The sequence below is a fragment of the Buteo buteo genome, chromosome 4 (genome assembly GCF_964188355.1).
Source record: "Buteo buteo chromosome 4, bButBut1.hap1.1, whole genome shotgun sequence".
Taxonomy (NCBI): Eukaryota; Metazoa; Chordata; class Aves; order Accipitriformes; family Accipitridae; genus Buteo; species Buteo buteo.
The window spans coordinates 11,360,395-11,383,743 of NC_134174.1; the positions used below are offsets into that span (position 1 = coordinate 11,360,395).

At 36.2% G+C, this 23,349-nt stretch overlaps 1 protein-coding gene across 2 annotated transcripts in view; it reads left to right on the forward strand.

Moving 5' to 3' along the window:
* Positions 1-23,349, forward strand: part of HGF (hepatocyte growth factor) — a 60,481-nt gene that overhangs the window by 31,127 nt on the left and 6,005 nt on the right. For both annotated transcript variants that reach the window (XM_075024740.1, XM_075024741.1), the window contains exons 8-17: positions 7,979-8,153; positions 10,164-10,291; positions 11,776-11,878; positions 13,861-14,000; positions 16,080-16,118; positions 16,589-16,685; positions 19,446-19,520; positions 20,114-20,260; positions 20,957-21,063; positions 22,896-23,041. In XM_075024740.1, the coding sequence (XP_074880841.1) occupies positions 7,979-8,153; positions 10,164-10,291; positions 11,776-11,878; positions 13,861-14,000; positions 16,080-16,118; positions 16,589-16,685; positions 19,446-19,520; positions 20,114-20,260; positions 20,957-21,063; positions 22,896-23,041 (1,157 nt within the window). The remainder of the gene's footprint in view (positions 1-7,978; positions 8,154-10,163; positions 10,292-11,775; positions 11,879-13,860; positions 14,001-16,079; positions 16,119-16,588; positions 16,686-19,445; positions 19,521-20,113; positions 20,261-20,956; positions 21,064-22,895; positions 23,042-23,349) is intronic.

Consider the following 23,349-nt stretch of genomic DNA (forward strand, 5'->3'; position numbering starts at 1 on the left):
TTATATATATAAATACTGGGGGTGGGGGTAGGGGATGTGTGGAGAGAGAAGATGGAATAGCTCTGGCATGAACCTTTATGTGTGAGCAGTTGCTGCCGAAAGGGGGAAGCATGGGATTCTCCGTCTTCACTTGGAATTCTTACCAAACCAAATTATGCCATGTTTTCTGCTTCCACCACCAATAGTTCAGAGTTTTATCTCCTTGCTTGTTCTTGGCTTAGGCCAGTGTACTGTCTTGGGGTGTCAGTCACATCTTACCAATTAGTCAATTGTTTGAAATCCAAAGGTTGAGTAAGAATACTCTCAATGTACTTCCTGATGCAGAGTAATTGAACTTATTCTGCACTATCATATGTCATTGCAAATCCAGTATAAACTAGTTAAAACTAGCAAAATTATTCCACTGTAAAAAAAGTGAGGTTAATTTGCTACTTTGGGCAATGTCTGTAATCACGTTCTCCAAAGAGAGAAGAAACTTAACAGGACTACTGCTTGTTTTGTGTCAGGCACCCATTAAGTCACACCCATGTTGAAGTCTTGCCTGTGAACTACAGTACTAATTCATGTAACTCTATCTAAAGTTATTGATAATCTTTGATAACAGGGAAAGTTCAGTCTTTCCCCATTGTGAACACAGTCTTGCTTAGCTCTATAACTGAATCATCTTTCCAATTTTTTAGTTAATTCATTAAATTAGGGGTTGTTGTTTTGGATTTTTGGTTTGTGTTTTTTGGTTTGTTTGGGTTTTGATTTTTTTTTCTTTTTTTTTTTTATTACCTAAACTGTGCTTCCTACATTTCTCTAATTATTAGATAATATATGAATAATATGTAGCATACTAGATTTGTTCTTTTCCCCTGGTAGAAGTGTTTTTATTATGAAAAAAATATATTCCTAAGTTACAGCTGACTGTTTCACAAATGCAACTTTTATAAACCTTTATCCTTTGGCATTTCCTGAGCTGATGTGTCAGTGTTCTGAGGATTCACATCTGGCTTCGTTGGTCACGTAAGCTTACAGTCCATGCAACTTTCATTATCTACAGTCTGGCTTAAGCTTTATAAAATACTTAGGTGGGAGATCTCCTGCAAACTACTGTAATGTCACCTTTGTCTACCCAAGTCACAATTAGAGTTCTGAAGAAAAAGTAATCCTTAAAATGAAATAAAAAAAACCCAAACCAAAACAAAATCCATAATGTAGTGATTTTAATGTTGTGATGAAAGCCTTTTGTCTCATTTATAGGCAAAAGTTGACTGAATTAACTAGAAATACTTTCTTTCATCTTCAGTTAGTATATTAAGATTGGTGGAAATTTCATATGCAAAACTGTATTTTCACTGCAGAAAACTGTAGTTCTTTGGAAATTACTGAAGCAATCTATATGAGGAAGAATACAGAAGTGATGATCTTGAAAGTATTTAATCTGGCAGATGTTTTCAAGGGTATTTAACACAGGCATATGGCATTGTCCTCTGCATAAGATGTGGTGCTGCTCAGTGCTTTCCTTTATAAACTAGTAAGGGAATTTATGGCTGATATTACTGTTATATCACCAGCTCGGTGACCAGCATACCAACACAAAATATCAAAGCCCTGTTTTCAGTTCTCACTCTTTCTTGAGGCACATAGAAAAGCTGTTTTCCCACTTCCTAGCAGGGAGCCCAAAACACTAAGTCATTCTGGGTTTCAGTGGCTGCGCTATTTTCTGAAGCTGTGGCTGTGTGCAATCTCAGTAAACTAAACAGAGAACATCATGAGTTATATGTCTTTATAGCTTTGTGGTTTGGATTCTCACACAGGTTTTTAATTCCTATGCTGAGGACCGTTTATATATTTTACAAGAAATACTAATTAGAAAAAATGCTTTGCAAATCCAAGTCCTTGGACCATATACAAAAACGTAGGTGTCCTCTCTTTGGGGGAGTGACCACAAGGCAGCATGCTGCTTGTGGCTTTTGCTACATGTCATGAGTACTAGTATGCTCTATAGCCAAAATGCTGACAACAGCTCATATACAAAATTTTCGGCAAAAAAGTCAGTGGAAGGAAGCATTCAGAAAATAAATATGTTTTTAAGACTGAAGAGACAGGAAGGCATTGTAACTTTATTTCCAAGCACAGAAGGCAGCATAAAACATTGTGGCTTACAGCCAGGGCTGTGAGAAAGAGATGACAGGAGCAATTAGGGATTAGAGATGGCTCAAGCTGCAAAAATTGGATCTGGATTAAGACTTCAGGGACCCCAGGATTGGTTTGAAGTTGCTCACATATGTGTCTGTGGTTTTGGCTTGAGACAATTTTTAGTTAGAAGAGAGGATAAAAGGACAACTATAACAGCAATAAAGAAGTGTAGGATGAAATGAAGAAATGGAAGCAGTGACAGCAAATATGAAAAAAGAAAATGACTGTTACTTTGGCATGAATGAGGACATGGACTACAGGGAAGACAGGAGTGGGGAGCTAATACTGCTTTATGAAAAAAAAAAAGAAGGATGGCTGTGCTTCTGTGGATGAGCTATAGGGCTATAAGAGAGGTGCTGAGGCCCAGAAATGAAGCTACGTATGTCAGTCATTCAAGAGCTGCAGAGCTATATGGAATAATTATGGTAAGGACAGTGTTTGGTTGCCGTCTATCTGATTTCCAACCAACCCAGCTGATTTTACCATGGATTTAGCCTTTGCTGTCAGTACTCATAGGCAGTAGGTGACTGGAGCCCCAAAAGCCCTGAGAGAATTCAATAAGGGTCTGGGTTTGATGGGAAAGAGCAAGTAATAAAACAGCAAAATTGAGAACCTAGGTGTAAAATGAACCATTGCAGCATGCCTACAACTTTTGAGAAGGCACAGTATCACCAATATTAGATTAGTCATTCTTTAGAAGCAGAGATTTCAACTGCCCATTTGAATGTGAAGCTCTGATTAAAGAGTTACTTGTTGAATCAGCATGTAAACAAATAAATGTCCCATTCAGTTTAAGCTTAATATTTATGTAAATAAAGATGTTTATAGAAAGGAGGCAGTGAAGAGATTGATGTGTAGTAGTTGATAAAGTGTAACCTTCCAGCTTGCTTCATGTGGAGGCATAGCAGAGGTCCAGCATTTATTGTGAATGCAACGACTTAATCTACATTTCCTCAAAAAGGATCCTTCTCAGATGCTTTTCATCATCTCTGTGACAGTTTTGAAAGTGAGATTTAAGAGCTCTAAACCTGCAGAAATCCAGATATTTTTTTTTTTAAATGAATTTAAACTAAAAATTGTTTGGGTTTAAAGCCTAATTGTAGATACTGGAACAACCTGGAAAGATCTCTCTGTGCTCAAGGACAAATGAACTGTAGGTGTGCAGGTTTTAGGTGACAATGAGTTCTTCAGTACTGTGATTCTTAAGCTTAAGACTAATTTATTTCTTCACTTTCTCATATGTTTTTACTGAAAAAAACCCAAAACACTAGAAATCAGTGTTGGGGTTTTTTTCCATGTTTCATGTACTGTGAGATAGTACCTTGAAGGAAACACGTCAAAAGAAAAGAACTGCCACTATCATACTGCCCAGAGCTATAGATCATATTGCTTGAGGTAGGGATGCCTGGAGGCAGTGTAACTGAGCATGAACAGCTTCTCACCATAATGTCCCTCAAGTTTCTTACTGACATTTGCAGAATTGTGTGGATCATGTTTAATGAGGACTTTGCTGTGTTTAGAACACTTTTGTTACTGGATTAGGCACCTCGTCTTTTAAAATTTACTTTTTAAAATCTACTTTTAAAAATCTTTTGTTACAAATCAGGGCACTTTTTCCTTTTGTTGACTGGCACACTAGGAAAGACATTGCAGAAATATGAGCAAAAATAGGAATTTTCCTGATGAAGTAATTTAGGACTCTGCTTCTTTTCCAACTATGTCTTTTTCCAAAAATACATAGATAGTATTACCATGAAAAAACATGAATACTCCAGCAAAATTCCTACCTTCTTTTAAGTCAGTAAGAGTTTCACCATTGACCTAAAATTTGTGCAGGATTTTCTTCTGGGTCATTGGGATTAAAGACAGAAATAGTACTCTAACTGGTTACTTCAACTGTAGAATGACTCAAGGCCCCTGCTGATTCCCTCATGCTGGCATTACTGTGAGAACCAGAACTAAGACGACTATCTGTGGCTTTACACATGAAACTCTGGATAATGTTTCATCTCTTTACTTAAGCATCTATGAATGCATGAGCTGGCCCTTATTAATGAAGTTATGTATTTTGAGGTATCAAAATATGGAGGGTTTTATGGAAAAAAGGAAACCTTTGCATTATTGCATTTTGGCTGGGGACTTCAGAGCGAATAGGTGAAGATGGAAATACTACTAACAGGAAATCCTCAAGTAGCTGTCTGAATTACATGGTTAATTTGAGTCATCCAGAATACAAAGAAAAATTACAGCAAAGTTCAAAAGTAGCAAAATGCTGCTAGACATTTACCAAATTCTTCTGTTCACAATGAAGTTTCATACAGGAATAAGAAGTGACATTTAATTAACAAATCATAAATAGTAGTCTTGCATAAGATGATATTTTGTGTGATCTTCCTTTAGCAGTACTTTTAATCTCAGTTCAGAGCTATAAAAGCTGAACTGGAACAACAACAACAATAACAGAGTACTTCTAATATGAAATTAAAGTACCTGCCTGCATAGTGAGGATTGCTTATTGAACTTAAATTCATCTTCTAACTTAATTCATAATGTCTTTCTCATTGGAAGAAGCTCTTGGAGTTGCAGGTCTTAATTTATATTTTACAGGAAGTGCTCGGGTAAGAGTGGGGATTCAGCCTTAGTGATTTTTAGCTTGATCTTGTTTCCACCTTGCAAGAGAGCTGACGAGTGTGGTCTCAGGACTTTTTCACCAATGCTCTGCAAATCTGACGTTCATGCTTGGAGTTATTAAGCTTTAGATAATTGGTTATGTGGGTAACAAGAGTAATTAGCCTCAAGACCAAGATCAGTACTGAATGGAGATGACTAAGTTGTAGGCTTGGACAACCTGGACTGTTCTTAAAGTTTGGCAACTGCCTTATAGTCTACAGAGCACCTCTGTAATGCCTGGTGAGGCAGGCACTACTCCTCAAGCTTTTGCACGGCCCTCTGTGCATCCAGGCAAACTTTCATTACCATGAACAGGGAAACTGTTCCCATCATGCCTGTTTGTGGAAATCACCAGCTGAATGAAGGATTTTTTGAGCTTTTTTTGATATTTTTCGAGCTTTCTGTGACACTCAAGAACTCAAGAGCCAGAAAAGGAGAGAGGTTGTTTCTGAGGGCACAAGCCCTCAGAATTTTGGAATGAAATGTCAGAAATATTTTGGAGTCTCAATTTTCGTGTTTGAAAATTAAGCATTAGTAGGAAATGCAGGTGGTATAGCAAGAGTTTGGGGAGGGTTTTGTGGACCTTTTGGAATGATAGAATTGCTTTATTAATACAAATAAAAATATTTTAGTGATCCTCTTCATCACTAGAATTCTTATTGAGAGCTGCCACAAAGTAGTAGTAGCAGATAATCCATCACACATTGCAGATTTTGAAATAATTTCTCTCTTAGCCATTATACTGTAAGTCTTTCCAGTAGTGGCTTGGCTGTGCAAGTATTTATGACAATGTGAAAGTTAAGTTTGTCTAGTTCCTTTAAATAGGATAATTTGACATGGACAAATTGTTGTAAAATCTGATCTACAGATAGAACTCACTGTCCAGACACATAGTATAAGGTTTAGCAATGAGCTGTGTATCTGTAGATGTATAAGAAAGAATGGCCTACAAAATGACTCTGTGGACTTGCTTAAATCAATTGATGCATTATTTATTTCATTTCAGGCACGTGATTTTAACACACACACACACACACACACACACACACACACACAATTATACATAAGCGCCAACCTAATCACTTTTTTCCCTAGTATGAGTACAGAGTAGATGTACTATACAGTTCATTACAGTTGAAATAGTAACTTTTGCTTATAAATAAGGTCTTTGTAATAGCTTGTATTAGGCTGAAATTTTATGCACTATTACTATTATTTAAGAAGACTTTTTGCTAGTTATATAGTTGTAATTTTTTAATTTACTTAGGAAATATTATGCAGCCAGAATGCCATATGTATACTGAAATTTATCATGGTAGGTAACTATTTTTTTTCCTAATTATACGCCACATCGCTTTCATTTTTAATAAAAGATTTGCATATATTTTTTGAAAAGACTAGTATGTATTTAAATGTGGCACAGCAATGTTTAGTCTAATCAACTTAGGAGCTGTTTTAGAATATAATTCGAAATGTTTTCATGTGTTAGCTATGAAGGAAAACCGAAATATGCAGCTATGTATTTCTATTAGATGTATGAACTTCTTTTTTTGTTGTCCAATTATTTAAAAAGTGAGTAATAATGATTAAAAACATAGTTACTAGCTGTAAGCCTGTTTTATGAATCCACTAGAAAGGGTGCATTTGTCAGCCTGCAGAAGCCTGCTTGTGATACTTTCAGTGCCATGTCCTTTTGGCTTTGGAACGAGCTTGGAACTCACAGTCCCATTGAAACAGGACGACCTTTGCAGACAAAGTGCCTTGGGAAGGAAGGACAGGGAATTAATTTGACTGTGAAACACTGATGTAAATACATCAACCAGATGAAGAGAAAAAGGGAAATTTTCTCCAGCATGGAGAAATGTATAATTCAACTGCACAACTTGATGTTATCATCTGACAGGGAAGTGATCTTTAACATAGAAGATTAGACAGCAAATCAGCCAAACCCATCTGTTATGACATTTGGTTTCCTTAAGATCCATATTCTCTGCAAGTTCATAGAACTGGCTCAAGTTACCAGAAATGAACTCTTATGAGTAACACACTAATATTATTCTAATCACTGGACCATTTGAAGAAAACTAATTTTAAAACTTTATTAACTTATTGCTGGCAACTAATCCTTTTAGGGTAATTAATAAAATTAGTCTTGTGAACAATAGCAATTACCAACAGATGGGCAGTTACTTACAAAAATATTATGTTGGGAGTTTTTTGGGACATTGTAGAATTGTTGCTCTTACTGTAATATATTTAGTTTTGTACTACTTTGTATATATCTGATGCAATATCTGTGCCATTAATTTGCAATTATGAAAATTGCATAAGAAATAAAAAGAGACTTTCAAGCTATGTGAATGAGTCATTTCAAAAACCACTGTTTTTCTGAATTTAGTTCAAGACAACCCACACCAGGGTGAATGCAGGGTATATCAACATCTGTAAAAGATCTTGAGTCTGATGAATTTGTTAGTCTTTAAAACATTTGTCTCTCTGTAGAGAATAGTGATCTTTGATTTCCAAAAGCTGGGCTTTTTTTTTTTTTTCCTCTAACTATATGAGGCATAAAAAAAAGAAGCTTCAAGGAGGATTTAGCACATTACTTTATAATAGGATTTTTTTTTTTTTTTTTTTTTTTATCTGCATCTTTTTTCCTGTGACTTGATATTCTGGGAATTCTTTGGAGAAAACCAATTGGGTTTTAATCCTGCAAACATATATTAACATCTTTAACAGTGTGCACATGGGTGGTCACTCAGTTTTGCAAAGTTAAGCAAATGAGAAAACTATTTGCTGAACTGGAAAGAGTAACCAAGAATATCTCCTGACCTTCAATGATATAGCATAGGCCAGGTGTCTCACTAAACAAAAGTTCTTAAATATTGCAGAATCTTTGCCTGCAAGTGGATAAACTAGCATAAGGTCTAACACCTATTCTGATTTCATGGATGTTGTGAATGTGAAGAGGAGAAAATTATTCTGTAAAGGACATCAGATTGGCAGTTTCACCAAAGAACTCCAATTACAAAGATTTGAACTGCAATACAGAGTTCAAACCTGACATCCTGAAGCAGGCTCAGTCTTAAGAAAATGAAACGTCCCTTCTTCTCTGGGTCTGCAGATGAAAATGCCATGAACAACACGGAGGCAGTGGCTGAGACATCAACATGCATTCAGGGACAGGGCGAGGGTTACCGTGGCACGGCCAACACCATATGGAGTGGAATCCAGTGCCAGCGGTGGGACTCCCAGTTTCCTCACCAGCACAACATCACTCCTGAGAACTTCAAGTGCAAGTGAGTAGAGACACATGGGTATTACTGCAGTGGGAAAAGAGCTTAGTTTTCAAATGTTTAGAAATTCATGCCACCAAAGTACACCATAGGATCCCTGTCCCTGCTCTGCGATCTGATGCATTCACTCTACTTGCTGATGCTGAAAACCATTTGAACATGGGAAAATCAGTTCTTCAGATCTCCAAATATTAGTTCTAGATGAACTTGTGTGAAACTGTAGGGTTTTTAATGAACTTTTTCTTCAAGTGTGTATTCTCCAATTTAATTGATTGTGAAGTGTATGGATGTTTTCCAGACTGGGACCTGAATCCCAATAGTGCTGGTACATTACTATTGCTTTTCTTTCATGGAGGTAAGTACTTGTTCACAGTGTGGTTTCTGACTTTAAATTAATATGTCCTAAATGTTACCTAAGTGTAATCTCCTTGGTAATACTTAACATTTATAATGTTTGACAACACTTCTTTTATTTTCCATCTCTCTAATCCTTTTTCTGTCACATTACTAAATGTACTTGCATGAATAGGACTGCTTTTACCTGAAGGACCAGTGGTCATCTAACCTTTTTGTTCACTTCATAAACTCCCAGGATGTGAATAACCTACTTGGTTTAAGCAGTTACCTTAATCATGCTCTTTCAGTCCTTTTTTCACTGAGCATAGAGGAAACGTAGCTGACCAGCATGGACCCAAAGCCCAGTTTGTACTAAATGTCTTTACTGATGGCTGAATATCAGTCGGGGCTTGTGCTGGAATTTAATAGTGTGGATCTTTCAAAGTAAAGAAAAGATTCCAGTCTGAGTTTGGATTATCTCTCTAACAATCGCTTGTTTGAGCAAAACAGTTAGGTTTGTTGTCTTAATCCCTTCACTACTATTGTACTTTATTGATCAAATATAATGTATTGGAACACATCTACTGAAAACGTAACAATCATCATTGCAATGGAAAATAGGACTGGTCCTGAGCCTCCTCTGTCAATCTCAGGACCACCTTGAAATTACTTGGAAGATAGTGCTTGAGCCTGATCCCACAGGTTTTCGTCAGACAAACCACCACTTAAACCAATTTGCGCTGCACCTATGTAACCCAGCTGCAGCATCAGGCCCTTGTGCAGTTTTAACAATGTTCCTAGCAGTGTAGAGGGGCTAACAATATTAGGACTGCTTATTAGCTGGTGCTTGAGAGAGTAGTGGCTATTAGGCCAATAGCTTGAGTAAAAGCAACAGAACTGCTCATATGACTGTTCAAAACTCACATGAGTAAGAATTACAGTATTAGGCCCATTCTTTCCATAGTCTATTATCAGTAAGTCCTGCAGACAGAAAAATACAGTGAAATATGGAGATGCACAGAACATGGCAACAACTGTCAGGAGATGGGAAAATAAATTTTTTTATTAAGAGTTTTGGGCTTTTTTTTAATTCAAGAGGCTTGACTATTTCAGAGAGACATTTAAAGATGTTCCCTTGTGACTAACTTTTACTTTAAAGGAAACAGCTGTATAGAATTTCACATACATTTTTTTCATATTCCAAGATTGAGTTTCTTAAACGAATCGCTGACAGTCTACAGGACTCTGTTCTCTAAACTCAGCAGAACCATTCAAAATACAGGGAATTTTAAACACTTTGGTATTGTTTATATTTAAAAGCACTTGTAATGGATTGCAGGTGTATCCAATGTCAGCTTGCATGCAAATTTTGGTGGAGAATCTTGAATAAAAATAAGCTATATTGAAAATATTGTTAATCTTCAAATGAAATGTTATATCCAGTCAAAACATAGGTCCACTGAAAATGAGTTCCCATAACTATATTCTTATTACAATTACTGTATTTTTCTGAACACTGTATTCTTATTGGCTCCTCATCTCCTTGCACTTGACAATGATCAGTAACATACAGACCTTAAGGAGCATATATTATTGCTAATTCATAATAAAAAGCAATAGAATGCATCAGTGCTTTTAGGTTATCCCTGCTGTGACCTAACATATTTATTTTTATAGGGATTTGAGGGAGAACTACTGCCGAAATCCAGATGGATCTGAATCACCCTGGTGTTTTACCACTGACCCAAACATCCGTATTGGTTATTGCTCCCAGATTCCCAAGTGCGATGTATCAAATGAACAAGGTAACGGAGGGAAGGGCGATAACGTGATTTTAAGTGAATGCTGTACTGTTCCAACCAGCAGTTAGGCAGGCTTGAAAACTGGAGAAGTTGGTCTTAGTACATCTGTATTACACCTGTGTAGTTCCTTTTTGGCTTTATTTGCATACTTGGGATTCATCATGGTGTAAATGAGATTCATTTCTCAGTTCATGTTTCGATTCCAGTAGGGAAAGCTGCAGCAAAGATTTGCTATTGGATATGATTTTTAGACAAGGTGAATTTGTGTGCCATTTTATATTAGCTGGAGATCTGTTCCACTGTCTTACCTTCATTAGTCTGAAAGGCCTTTTTCCAGAGCTGAGATGATTTCCTTGGTTCACAGTCTTTTAATAATTGCATATGAGGCCACCAAAAGCAATTTTTTTAAGCTTATTTTTTCCACATAGCCCCTTGTCTAAGAGGTGTTGAGCTGAAAAAAACAAGTGAGACTTCCCATATAGCCTCTTAGCTTCAAGCTCTTACCTCTGCCTGTAAAGTCTACTCTGAGTAGTCAGGCAAATGTTGTTGTTCCCATGAGGTCTTGGTGTTACTCTAATGAGTATTACTGCATCCTGAGAACCGATGTGAATCATAGCATAAACTGAGGCTAAGATGTCAGACTTACGACTCCACATCAGGCTGCATTAAGATCTCCATCTTTAAATTTTAGCCATTTTTTCTCTTAAAAATTAAAAGAGTTGCAGTTGCAAAAGTTGTCAGAAAGAATTAAACTTCGACTTTCATTCTGTGTTTTTTGTAAAGTATCAATTATAAAAAAGTAAAAATACTGATGAATATGAAATGAAATGCTTTATAAAAAAAGTCTTTATAGTAGTGAACATTTTAAAAAATCCTCTTGAAAAGCCTCAAAAAGGCTTGTGATAAAAGCTTATGAATTAAACATGACTTCTGCTGGCGTGAACAAGCAAGTTTTTGAATTGCATTCAAATTAAAGTCACGTTGCATTTTTGATTTTGCCAAAGTAGAACTTAAATCTAGAATTATATACTCTTGCCAGTATCCAGAATCCACCCAAAGGTAAATTGTTGCAAATAGGTTAAGAGTGCCTGTTTTTTTGAGGAGGGAGGATTAAGGGGACATTTTTTGCTTTGTTTTGTATAAAACAGCTCCTGGCAAGTTTTAGAATATTCTGTTTGACCCTTCTAAATTAACCATAAACTATTTATGAAAGAAATTTTCCCAGTTTATCTAAGTAAGACAAAAATTAAAATGCTACTGTGTTGAGAATGAAAACCTCAAGCAAGAGATTGTGTGTCTAAACTTGAAAAATTTCTCCCATTTTCTTTCTGATTTGATTTATACAGTTGTCTGATTTATATTGTATAGTGTTTGCTAAATATAACACTTCTCTTTAATTGTTTGGATTACTGATGAAAGGAAGAGTTTTCTTTTCAATGTTGCACAATCACCTTCCACTTCTTTCTGTCTCAACATTCTTTATTCAGATTGTTATCGTGGCAATGGCAAGAGTTACATGGGGAATCTATCCAAGACAAGATTTGGGCTAACTTGCTCCACATGGGACAAGAATATTGAAGACTTACGTAGGTGTGTACATACGAAACAGAAAGAGATGGTTCAGTGACTCCTGAATAAATACTGCCTCCAGATGGCATCTCTTCTTCTTCTGCAGTGATTCTAAAATAGCCCCTTATGCCCTGGAGCTTTTAGTATCTCTTTTTTTTTTCTTTCTTTTTTTTTTTTTTCCCCCTTGATGTTTAAATATATTACACAACATGTCTTTGTTCAGGCTAACCACTAATTGCAGGCTTTGGGATGTTTCTTAGTATTTACTTTACTGGCCTGGTTTACCCTGTCTTTGTCCTTGAGAGTTTTGTTCTATGAGAGGATAGCAGGAATAAACTAGGAAATGGTTCTCTCATCAATCTGATCTCATAGTTCATCCTGCTTCAAGCAAGAGGTTGGACTTGAAACCACCTAAGGTCCCTTGCAGCCTGAAATTGAATCTTGAGTCCACAATCTAATGACACTGACATCAAATGCCATTGAAGTGATTTGCAATTTCTGTTGTTTATCCTTACTTTGGCTTCATACTCTGGTAGTGGAAATGGCAAGTTACTTTAATTTATTTGTTAAAATAAAAATGAATCAGCAGTAAGTATAAAAGAAGCTGTGAGTTTCCAAGACTTTTTCAGTCATGCCAGGATCCTCAGTGTCATCTCTGCTGGTTCAGAACAGTAGATTAATAAATCTAAGAAATGACAAAAACAATGACTTCCAGGTACTGCACAAAGACAGAGATTCATCAGAAATTTTGCTGTGGAGATATTACACACATTAGTGGCCCAGACGGAAACAGTCTTCCCTTTGTTTTCCTTTACTTTCTGAAGTTGATGTGATTATGTCTGTATTACCTTTGGTACTTGTTGAGTTAGTGCTCATGATCACCACTGTCATAGTGCCCAACGTATTAGCTGTTGCCCTCTGGAATTTGGCCATCCCCGATTCCTGCTTCTGACCTGATGGCCAGTCAGGTGAAGGTGTGTAAGTCAGTAAGTCAGCCTTTGGGGAAGCTGTACTGCAGATGGAAGACTTCAGTGGCACTGTCTGGAATCACCAACTGGACTATATGTGTTTTTCCCCACACAGGGTCAGAGACAGCATACATATTCCAGTGTGCTGTCCATGTAAGGGAGGCAGAGGTTTAAGATCATGACTTCTGAGAGCTCTGATAAGTCTTCAGTTAGCTGTGAATGAGACGGCTGGAACCTACTGGTTGCTTGATGAAATTGCGTTCTTTTATAATCTTAGGAACAGATCAACCTTTCTTCTCTTACTCCCACAAATTTTCCATCTGTGAACTTCTTTGGGGAATTATGTGTCTCACTCCAGCAGTTACTCTGGTTATGGGTGTGCAAGAAGCAGCATGCATGGTTGGCTATGAACTAAAAGAGCAGTGCAGCTGTAACTTAGGAAGTCTGTATGCTTCTGTCTGACAAGCCAGAAATATTTTCACCCCAAAATTTCACCTTTAAAGTGCCTCGTGTATGTTTGCAACTTAGGTGACGTATCACTGCAGTTTGCCTGAGCCATTCATCCCTCTCCTTGCCTGCTGCTCAGTTTTCCTAACTTTCTAGTGTTTGTCTTTCCTTTGCCCAAGACTGAGCTTTCTTTGCAGATTCAGTGCTCCCTTGTGCTACCTGTTACTCTACCTGTTGTGCTACAGGGAGGCCTGCAGGTTTGCTGAGGGCAACACAGACGCTCTTTTAATCATTGTAATGACCCCTCCTGAGGGTATCCAAGGATTTTAGCTGGAGTGCGAGATCTAGAAACCTCCCAGCTGTCCAGTGGACACAATGCTTAAAATACCAACCAGAGGAAACTTGGACCCAGATCCAGTGAATATTTGGGTCTCATCTTCCTTTTGATTTTAATCAGCACTAAAGCCTGACCTGTAGGCTTCTCAATCAGCTAATATTACAATGTGGAGCAAAGCAACATTTAACCTTTGAAAATTTGGGCTATAGTATAAAGCTTTTCAGCACTTTGAATTTTTTTTTTCCCTGTAGGCATATACAAATATTCAGAGAACCAGATGTTAGTAAACTGAAGAAAAACTATTGCCGCAATCCAGATGATGATTTTCATGGTCCCTGGTGTTACACAGATGATCCTCTCGTTCCCTGGGATTACTGCCCTATTTCTCGATGTGAGTACTTGCTATGCCTCAGGCACTGTCAACTGTGCAGTCCCAGTGAAGCCATGGTGTCACATGCATATGCATACCTTTCTGTTGTCACTTGTGACAGCAGAAAATGTGTAATTCTATCAAGAATCAATTGTGCATGACTGAGAAGGAACAGACAGAAGCTGCTTGTGCACTATATGAACAAGAGGGTCCTTTTCCTTGATCAGCTTGGAGATTTCAAGGCTTATTTATGCATCAGGCGCATAAAAGGGCTATTACAGATGGTCAAACATTTTCCAACAGATCTAGTTATTGAATGAGGGCTGGATGGAGACAAAGAATTGTCTAGTGGTCAGAATGCTGGCTGTGGCCTCAAGAAACCCAGGGACAGTTATCTTCTGTGCTACAAGCTTCATAGTCTCTTTCTGTGATCTGTATTTGTTTGTAAAGTTTGGATAACTCACTATATATATTCTGAAGTGTATATGTGCTATATAGATTAGATTCTGCTTTTGGATGTTTATGGGATGATTTAACTCCTGGCAAGAATTAGGAACATCGCTCCCACAAAGTTGCATGTTAAAATCTAAATAGCTCAAATAAACAGAATAAAAAATCCTAGGGAATTCAGTAATAAACTGATGTTAAGTGGAAAAAGATAGATTTATGCTGAAAAATGTGTAATTCACATTTATGTTCAAAATTTTTCTCTTCAATTCTTATTTCTAAATCACTGTGCTGTGTATCCTGGGAGAACATCTAAATGGTAAATCAGACTTTTGAATACATGTCTGTCATCTCTAGAGGTTAATGATAATGTTACATTAATTCCTAGCAGCAATCTGCTGAATTTCCTCATAGTTTGAACTGCAGCATTTCTAAGAGGTGATATTTGAAGTCTCAGGTGACATTTTGGCATCTATGTGAAGAGTAAACAAACTGTGCAAAAGGTTATTTGTGTCAATGTAGATAAAGAACAACAGCTGAAGAAATATAAATTTTATCCACTCACTCTGAGTTCATTATCTGGATCTATGAATTCCTAAGGAAATATTCACAGCAAACATTTGTAGGGTATACAGCAATGGTGAGTATTATGAATTCTGGAATCAAACTCTAGAGCTGGAATATGTCTGTTTTACAATTGTAACTCTTATGGACTAGTATTAAACTACTAGTAGCTCACTTGGGTACTGATAACCAGCTTAACCAGTACAGACAAAATGCTGGCAGTTCCCAAGTGTACTTGATGCCTTTAACTGGTATCTTTAAACAGTACTCTCTCTCTCTCTATTTATTTAAATGTATACATACACATATACATATGCATACACACACACATATGTGTATACACAAACATGCAAATTTAACTACATATATAAGTGTATACCTTTATATATATATATTTTCTTAACAATGGAAATCTAGTTGGATGATACTGTTTAAATTTTGCCTGTGCAAATTTTCAGTAGCTATACATGTACCTCTAGCTCATAATGCTGGGTCACTCTGCAGACTTAACTGAAGGCAAAAATTTTGAACCAAGTTTAAGCAACCTTGTTGTAATTGTATTTTGACTTGGAATACTTAGAAGAACAAACAAGATTTTGGGGAGCACGTTTTGATTAGGATAAGTTTCTGTGGATAGCAACATAAAAGGACTTTAGAAGTTTCAAAGGTTTTCAAGGAAATTAGAAATTTTCATTAAATCTGAATTGGTTTCAATCACATGACTTCTATAGTTCCTGAAGGCTTATAGAAAAGTAACAACTTTATTTTTCAGAATTTGCTTGTTCAAATGAAACATGTAAATTGAACATGATAAATAGCCTGATGTATTCAGGATTCAGCCAGAAGAAAAATGCTTGAAAATCCTGTTGCATAATGTTTAATTCTTATTTCTTTCTATTGGAATGAAATTTTGCCTTCTTGTTAATCCTTACCAAATTGTGCTTTTGCAGAGTATAAAGAATTCATTGAAGTTTAAAACTTTGTGAACTATTAAAATTAACAATATGCTGTTTGCTGTTTATTTTTACTCTATTCAATTTTTAGATGTGTTTTAATTTTGTATTATGGCTATCTTATGTGTCTGTCTAGGTGAAGGTGATACAACTCCTACTACAACCAGCTTGGATGGTAAGTAAGTTTGCAGATGTACTGTGCAGTGCATATATCGTAACCTCTAAAACTAGCTATTTCTTTCTGATTGGGAAAAAAGAGACAGGTCAGCTACAGATACAAAAAAACCATACAGGTTGGGAAAAAATGCTTTTACAAGAGGGAATAGCTTTATTATACTCCTTTATCTAGTCTCACTGTCCTGTCTTACCAGTGGTGAGATATGGCAATAATTTTCAATATTTGCTTTATAACTATGTAAATCTCTGAAAAACCTATTTAAATATATGTATTTTATATTCCCTATGAATATTTCTATAGACTGACCCAGCTTCACTGAAGTAGTTTTGGTGCTCTAGAAATATACTTCATTAGCGCAGGAAAGTTAATCTGTAATAAATATTGACCTTCTTGTGGTCCTTATGTGCAACTGTACAGGTTTCCTACCGCTGTTTTTAGTAAAATGTGATCTCTGGACCTGCTTTCAGATACTGTCATTCCTTGCGCCTCAACAAAACATTTGAGAGTTGTTAATGGAATCCCAACACAAACTAACGAAGGATGGGTGGTTAGTTTGACATACAGGTAACTATCATTTTGATTAGAAAGACAATACATCTACTAGGATATTTGTTTTGGAACTGTAGGAAATGTTGACCATAATAAGAATACTTCTAAATTGCAGTTAAATTCTGTAAAAGCAGAAAATCAGCATTCCTGGAGCATCAGGTGATTCCATAGTATTCACTCCGTCAGTGAAATATTTTTATGGCCATTATCATTAACTTACACACATGAGCTTGTAAAGCATTCATAGTGTTCTGCTCTTTCGATTAGGTACTGCAGACCTTTTCATAACATTGGCTTATGATCCGGCATAAAACTATTTATTTTAGAGACTGTTACAAAAAAATTGAGTTTCATATCAATATTTTCACTTTAACAGCAGTGCATTTAGTCATGAAGTGTTGGATTCAGGATTTATACCCATGTCAAACTTAGTTTTCTGCTCATATCATTGCATACAATTAAAATGTATCCTATATTAAAAAAATAAGTAGGAGCTATAAGGAAATCCTTTTCATTCTGTAAAACAAGACCCTAACATATACAGCTGGACATGCATATTGCGTTATGGCAAATCTTTCTTTGCTGCTGTGTAAAAGCCAGAACACAGAACTACTGTTTCCTACTCTGGTTCATAACTCATTAGCTGGAAGTGTGAATCATTAATGTATAACAGGAAATATAGCTCATGCATCAGCCCTGTATCTTCTATAATGAAAAAAAAAGTTAAAAAAAAAAAGTCTTTTTTGTCTGCTGGTACAGACTAAAGTACAGCTCAATTCAGTTCGCTTATGATTCGTCATGTCTTTTAAAACTATGTTGTAAAATAGGTCTTAAATGAAAAATTGGAGTAAAGGAAAAGATAAAAAGCCTATTTTCTATGTTGCTTCATTCCTAGAGAACTTCTGGGGGTCCTTCCCACCCTTGGTAATCTTTGTATCTTATGAGATCAAATCAGAACTAAACCTTTCTGGAAGTCTAGCGGATGGTCCAGAAAGGCATTTCTAGAGGAACATCACTCTATTCATAGACTAAATAACCAGATATGTGGGCTGAACCACATTCTGGAAAAGTTTTATCTTTGCACTGTTTTTAAAGCAGCCTTGATGTTTAAGGAACTTTTAGACAGGTAAGGTGTATTATTATATCTGGATGCCTAAAAGTTAAATAGCTAATGTTAAGGTAGTCAAACCTGGATTTTGTTCTATGAGACAAAATTCCATTAAGTAGATGAGTGCTTAAATGGTTGCAGATTCTTTTATGAAAAAGGGATTCCTGGAATAGTCCAGCCGTAAAATATATTTTTAAGTATTACATGTGGCCATGAAAATATAGTTTTATTTTGTATTGTTACCAAGGAAGCAAATAGAATGTTGTCTGAAACAAAATCTTAATGACCTCAGGACTTTCTGCAAAAAACTAACTGTACACCTCAAAATGGAATTGCCATGTCTGAATGGTAAAGGCTTAGTGATTTTTAGGAACTTGTATTCATATCTGGCAACCAAGGCTTACCTCTAAATATTAAATTAATCACTGACATATTTTCTAATATATCTGATACAGATTCTGTTATCAGGTATATTTAAGTGTATTTGGATTAATTTAATCTATTTCATGGAATCAGCTCTGGATTTGCCCCAAGTTTAAATAAGAAGTTTAACCTTCCTATGTGTACTAGTCAATGTTCTAAACAGATGATGCAATCTTGTAAATTCCTTTAGATAATTAGTGATGCAAACATAAAACAGAAGAACAAGTTTATACTCCTGATTGTGACATTTTTATAATAAAACTAGGCAGAATCTATATTTTAAAAAGAATTCAGCCTTTTGGACCACATATTTTGTTCCTCAACGAAAACACAATTAAAAAAAAAAAAAAAAAAAAAAAAGGAGGCAAGCATCTGTGTTATTCTGCTGTCTTTGAACTCCGTATAGAGTTTGGGCTCCTTCCAGCAGTTCTTTGCAAAGCTTTGAACATTTGTGTGATTTGAATTTGTAAATTGTGAGATTTTAAGCTTTTCCCAAATTGCTGACAATTCTGATTCACTTTCCAAAGAGCTGCAGAAAATAAATGTGATTTTGGAGGCACAAAGAAGGAAACTAATTAATCTGCATTCCACAGTCATCTTTATTTTTGAAAGAATTGTCATGCTTAATTGCTTTAATTTTACTTGATATATTATGCTGCAGATTTTCTATAATCACATGTAGGATGTCATACATTGCAGATTGTTTCCAACTGAAGTATGTGGGGACAGAAATCTCATAGGGCTTGTAATCAAATAGGAACTCTCCACCTTGAGGTCAATGCTTTGAATAATACCTACATGAAAAATGACCAAATGTTGTTTACATCTGGTGGCAGTCTGGGGACTTGCTTGAATGTTTCAGTCCTGTTCTGATTACAAAGAATTAGCTTGCCTTTTTTTTTTTTTTTTTTTTTTTTAAATTAGGTCTCTTACTATAAATTCAGCTTTGAAACCGCTAAATGAACAGTAACTGAATTCCTCTTTCCTCCTGTTTTTTATACATTGGAGTAAATCTCTGTAAAGTCATGTTACTATAAGTGTTGAAACTGTAGAGCAAAGGGACAGAGACATATTTTCACAGGCTGTCAGTCAGCCACCTTTCACCAGCAAAAATATGTAGGGAGCAAATATATTCTTTAAACTTTTTGACTATGTAGAAACTAATAGTATTACTTTTTTTTTTTTTAACTTCTTTTTCTTCTTCTTCTTTTTTTTTTTTTTTTTTTTTTTTTTTTTTCCCCCAGGAATAAGCATATCTGTGGAGGTACTTTGATAAAGGAAGAGTGGGTTCTAACAGCAAGGCAGTGTTTCCCTTCTCGGTACAGTAGTCTGTAGCTTTGCAATATTGAAATACATCTATTTTCGGGAATTTATCAACACAACACTTCTTCAACTTAAATTCAGCAGTTTTCCCTCCTGTTTGGCTTTAACACTGCTTTTCTGATATAAAAGTCCTGTGGGACCTTGGTATTTTCTGTTATTATTGTTGTTAATCTAAAAGAGCTCTGGCTATTTTACATAGAAGCATAAATATGTTTTCCAAGTGTAATGGTTGGACAATTGCCTCTTTATGAAAATAGTCTCATGCTTCTGCTTAACTGGACAGAATAAAATAGAAAACTTGGGCAAATCTCAAAAAGTTCAAAGGTTCATACTGCCCAAGGATCTAAATATTTGGATACTATTAGGAAACAAAAATTAGATTTTAGTAACAGTTAAAGATAAAATTATGTAGTGGCTTCAGACCAAAACCTTACATCCTAGCATGTTGATTTTGGAATAGCAGTTGGCAGCATAAACCCATTTCTGGTGAAGAGGATTAAGATCTTCTAGCATAATCACATTAAGCAGAGTTTTTTGAGTTATTTTATTCTACACTCAGCAAAATCCTAACCAACTTTGCCTCATTTAGGTACAAAGATTTGAAAGACTACAAAGCCTGGCTTGGAGTCCATAATATCAAAGGAAAGGGAGAGGAGAAGCACAGACAAGTTCTGAATATCTCCCAGTTGGTATATGGCCCTGTAGGGTCAGATTTGGTCTTGCTGAAACTTAGCAGGTTAGTAGCTATTATTGCGAATTCCAGGATTTTTGACTGATGAATGAGATTCTTCCTAAATAAGATTTGCAAATCAGTTCTCTACTATCTCTGATAGCAGAGATGATGTCTCCATGGGGTAAACTTCCAATTGTAAGAACTTTTACTTGATATATGCAGAAATGCAGGTTCATCTACCTTACACAGAAAACAGATGTCACTTCTGAAAAATCGTGCCTATGTTTTATTTCCTGATAACCAAGTTTAGGTTTGTTGGGAGGTTGTTTGGTTTTTTTTAAAAAAAAACAACAACAACCATACAACCCACATGGACTAGTATATGGTTTTAATTTATAGAATAAGCACCAGATTGTAGCTGAGATACTTGTGTATATATGAGCTTTCAAACTTTCTCCGTATTAGGAAAACTATATATTCAAATGAAATGCTATCATTACTTACTTTTAAGATGAGAACCCAAGTTAAATAGCATAAAAGTGGTGACAGCATTTCAAAAAATCTTTTGACAGTTAACAGTTGTAGCACAAAAAATAGGTAGAAGAGTCCATCATATTCTTCAAAGATGGAAAAGAAAGGAAAAGAATTGGCACAGTTTTTGATTGCTGCAGTCTATAATAGATTTAACATCATTTTTAAGATACATTTTGGAATGATTAGTAAAATCCATTATATCTATTATTTGTTTTCTCTTTTCAGACCTGCCATATTGACAAATTTTGTAGAAATAATCCGATTGCCCATTTCTGGATGTACCATTCCAGAGAAGACCAGTTGCAGTGTTTATGGATGGGGATACACTGGATGTAAGAAACTATTTTTAAAAACTAAATGAATACGTTGAGAGCTTACTTCCTCTTGTCATTATAGGTGAGGCTGCTGGTATTGCCTGATGCCACGGTTGTCCAACAGTTTTTGTTATAAAATGCAGTTTCAATTTTTTTTCTAATTTTGTGAATCTTTGAGCATTTTATCTAAAATAATTTAAAATGAAATATTTTCTACTAGTACATCCTTTTTTCTTTTTTCTTCAGTGACAGGCAAAGCAATTCAAACATTTCAGAGAATCAACTAGTGAAAAATATTGTGCTACATGTTTAAAAAGTCTGGCAGAATTGTTTTGCAGAGTTCTAACCCTTTTTTGAAAAATTCTGATTCATCTACTTGAACAGTCTTTCTGTATCCCAAAGCAGGCCACCCTGTGGAAAAACTAATACAGAATAATGTAATCAAAGACATAATTAACATACACAATGACAGTGAGCTAAGGATGCACAGGCAGCCCTAAGTCTGGCATTTCCTAACTTTTGAGTACTTGACTTTGCAACCTTACTAATGTTTATTAAACACAGTTTTTGTGTGAAGTAAATACAAATATGTGGGAGAACAGACATTTATTTAGTCTGGTAAATACTATATCTGACTAATTATGTGTTGATGATAAAGTTAATAGCTGCCAGTTGACAATAATTACTCCAATAATTACTGTGCTCAAATGTCATTTCGCCACAGACCCTGAGTAAGCAGCAGCGACATACTCACGCTGTCCTGGAAGCAGAGCAGAAACTAGACTGTAATTCTGAGGCTCTCTTCCTTGTAACCATTACTCTGCATTTCTTTGTGGGTGGCAAGTAATCTGTACCAGCCCTCTCCCAGATGACTGCTTTTGATGTTCCCAGCATGGCCGTATTAGCCGTCCGCTGAGGGGGAATGGCTGTCTGGGGGACAGGGAAGTTGGGCTGGAGCACGGTGCGGCATCGCAGGAAAGCTTAGCTTAAGAGAACTGATAAGGACTTTGCAATGCCGTGGAGTTATGTAATACAGTAAATACATAACATCTGTCATCCAAGGACTTTGTACTATATTTTATGCACTACTTATTGTAATCCTCCCAGCATCCCGGTCAGGGAAGGAAGAAGTGTTACATCCATTTTTTCAAGAAAACGGGATAATAAGTCAGTGAAGAGCAAGCCTGGCCATTTTCTTTTCATGGCTGTGCAGAGAACGGGCAGGTCCAGGCCCTTTATTTATCTTCGCAGCTTGTACAGGCTTGTCTTTTGACATGTAGAACAAGAGTAAGCTCCCCAGGGCTTCCTGACCTTCACACTGATGAATGGAGATTGCACAAGGCTGTGGCTGTGCCCTTGCAGGCACAAAGTCATTCAGTGTAGCTGAGCCAGCACAGAATGAGAAAAACTCTGCTCCGCTACAGTATTTTTCAAGTCACACGTCCTTCCCTAGGCCATTGCAGGCACTGTTAGACATTAACTTGTGTTTAAGGCAGGGAGCAAAGGCTCACTTTTTCTGATTTCTGTGACGTGACAGGGCAAGCTGGTGGTGAACTGTAGAGTAAACCCAGGTACCTAGCCCTTTCTTCTAATACAAAAAACTTCTCCAGATATTCTCAGAGAACTGAACAGACATGCACACCAAACAAATTTCTTGCAAATCTCATTTATAGCAAATACAAGAAATCCAAAAGACAAACGCATGATAACAGCGAGGATGGACAAAAATGTGAGTACTAGAGAACAAGTACAATAACTGAAGTTACATGAGCAAGTTTATCCGGACTGCATCTTCAATTATTTTTCTCCCCTAAAATAGAATAAAGTTTTCATTCTCTTTTCAATCCTAGTAATTAACTATGATGGCCTTCTCCGGGTAGCAAACCTGTTTATTTTGGGAAATGAGAAATGCAACCAATATCTCAAAGGGAAGATCACTGTGAATGAGTCAGAAATCTGTGCTGTGGCTGAAACCATTGGTGCTGGGCCTTGTGAGGTAAGTATACATTTCCTAACAAATTCTCAGGAGCCATCAGCCTGCCTACTTCTTTCCCAGAAATAATTTACTAGGGTTTTTCATAATTATTCTCTCTGCATTAAATCGGTAGACAAAAAAAATTATTTTAATCTTTTGCATTGGAAAATGGTTTGTGTTTCTAGTGCTCTGTTTTCTGCCAGAGTGCATGAAGACGTTCCCTTGCTTCAATTTCACCATATCACCGCAGCAGAAAAGGATTTACATGAATGTTAAATATACTCATATGACTAAACACTTTGCTAAACTGAGACAAATTTGTGTTTTGT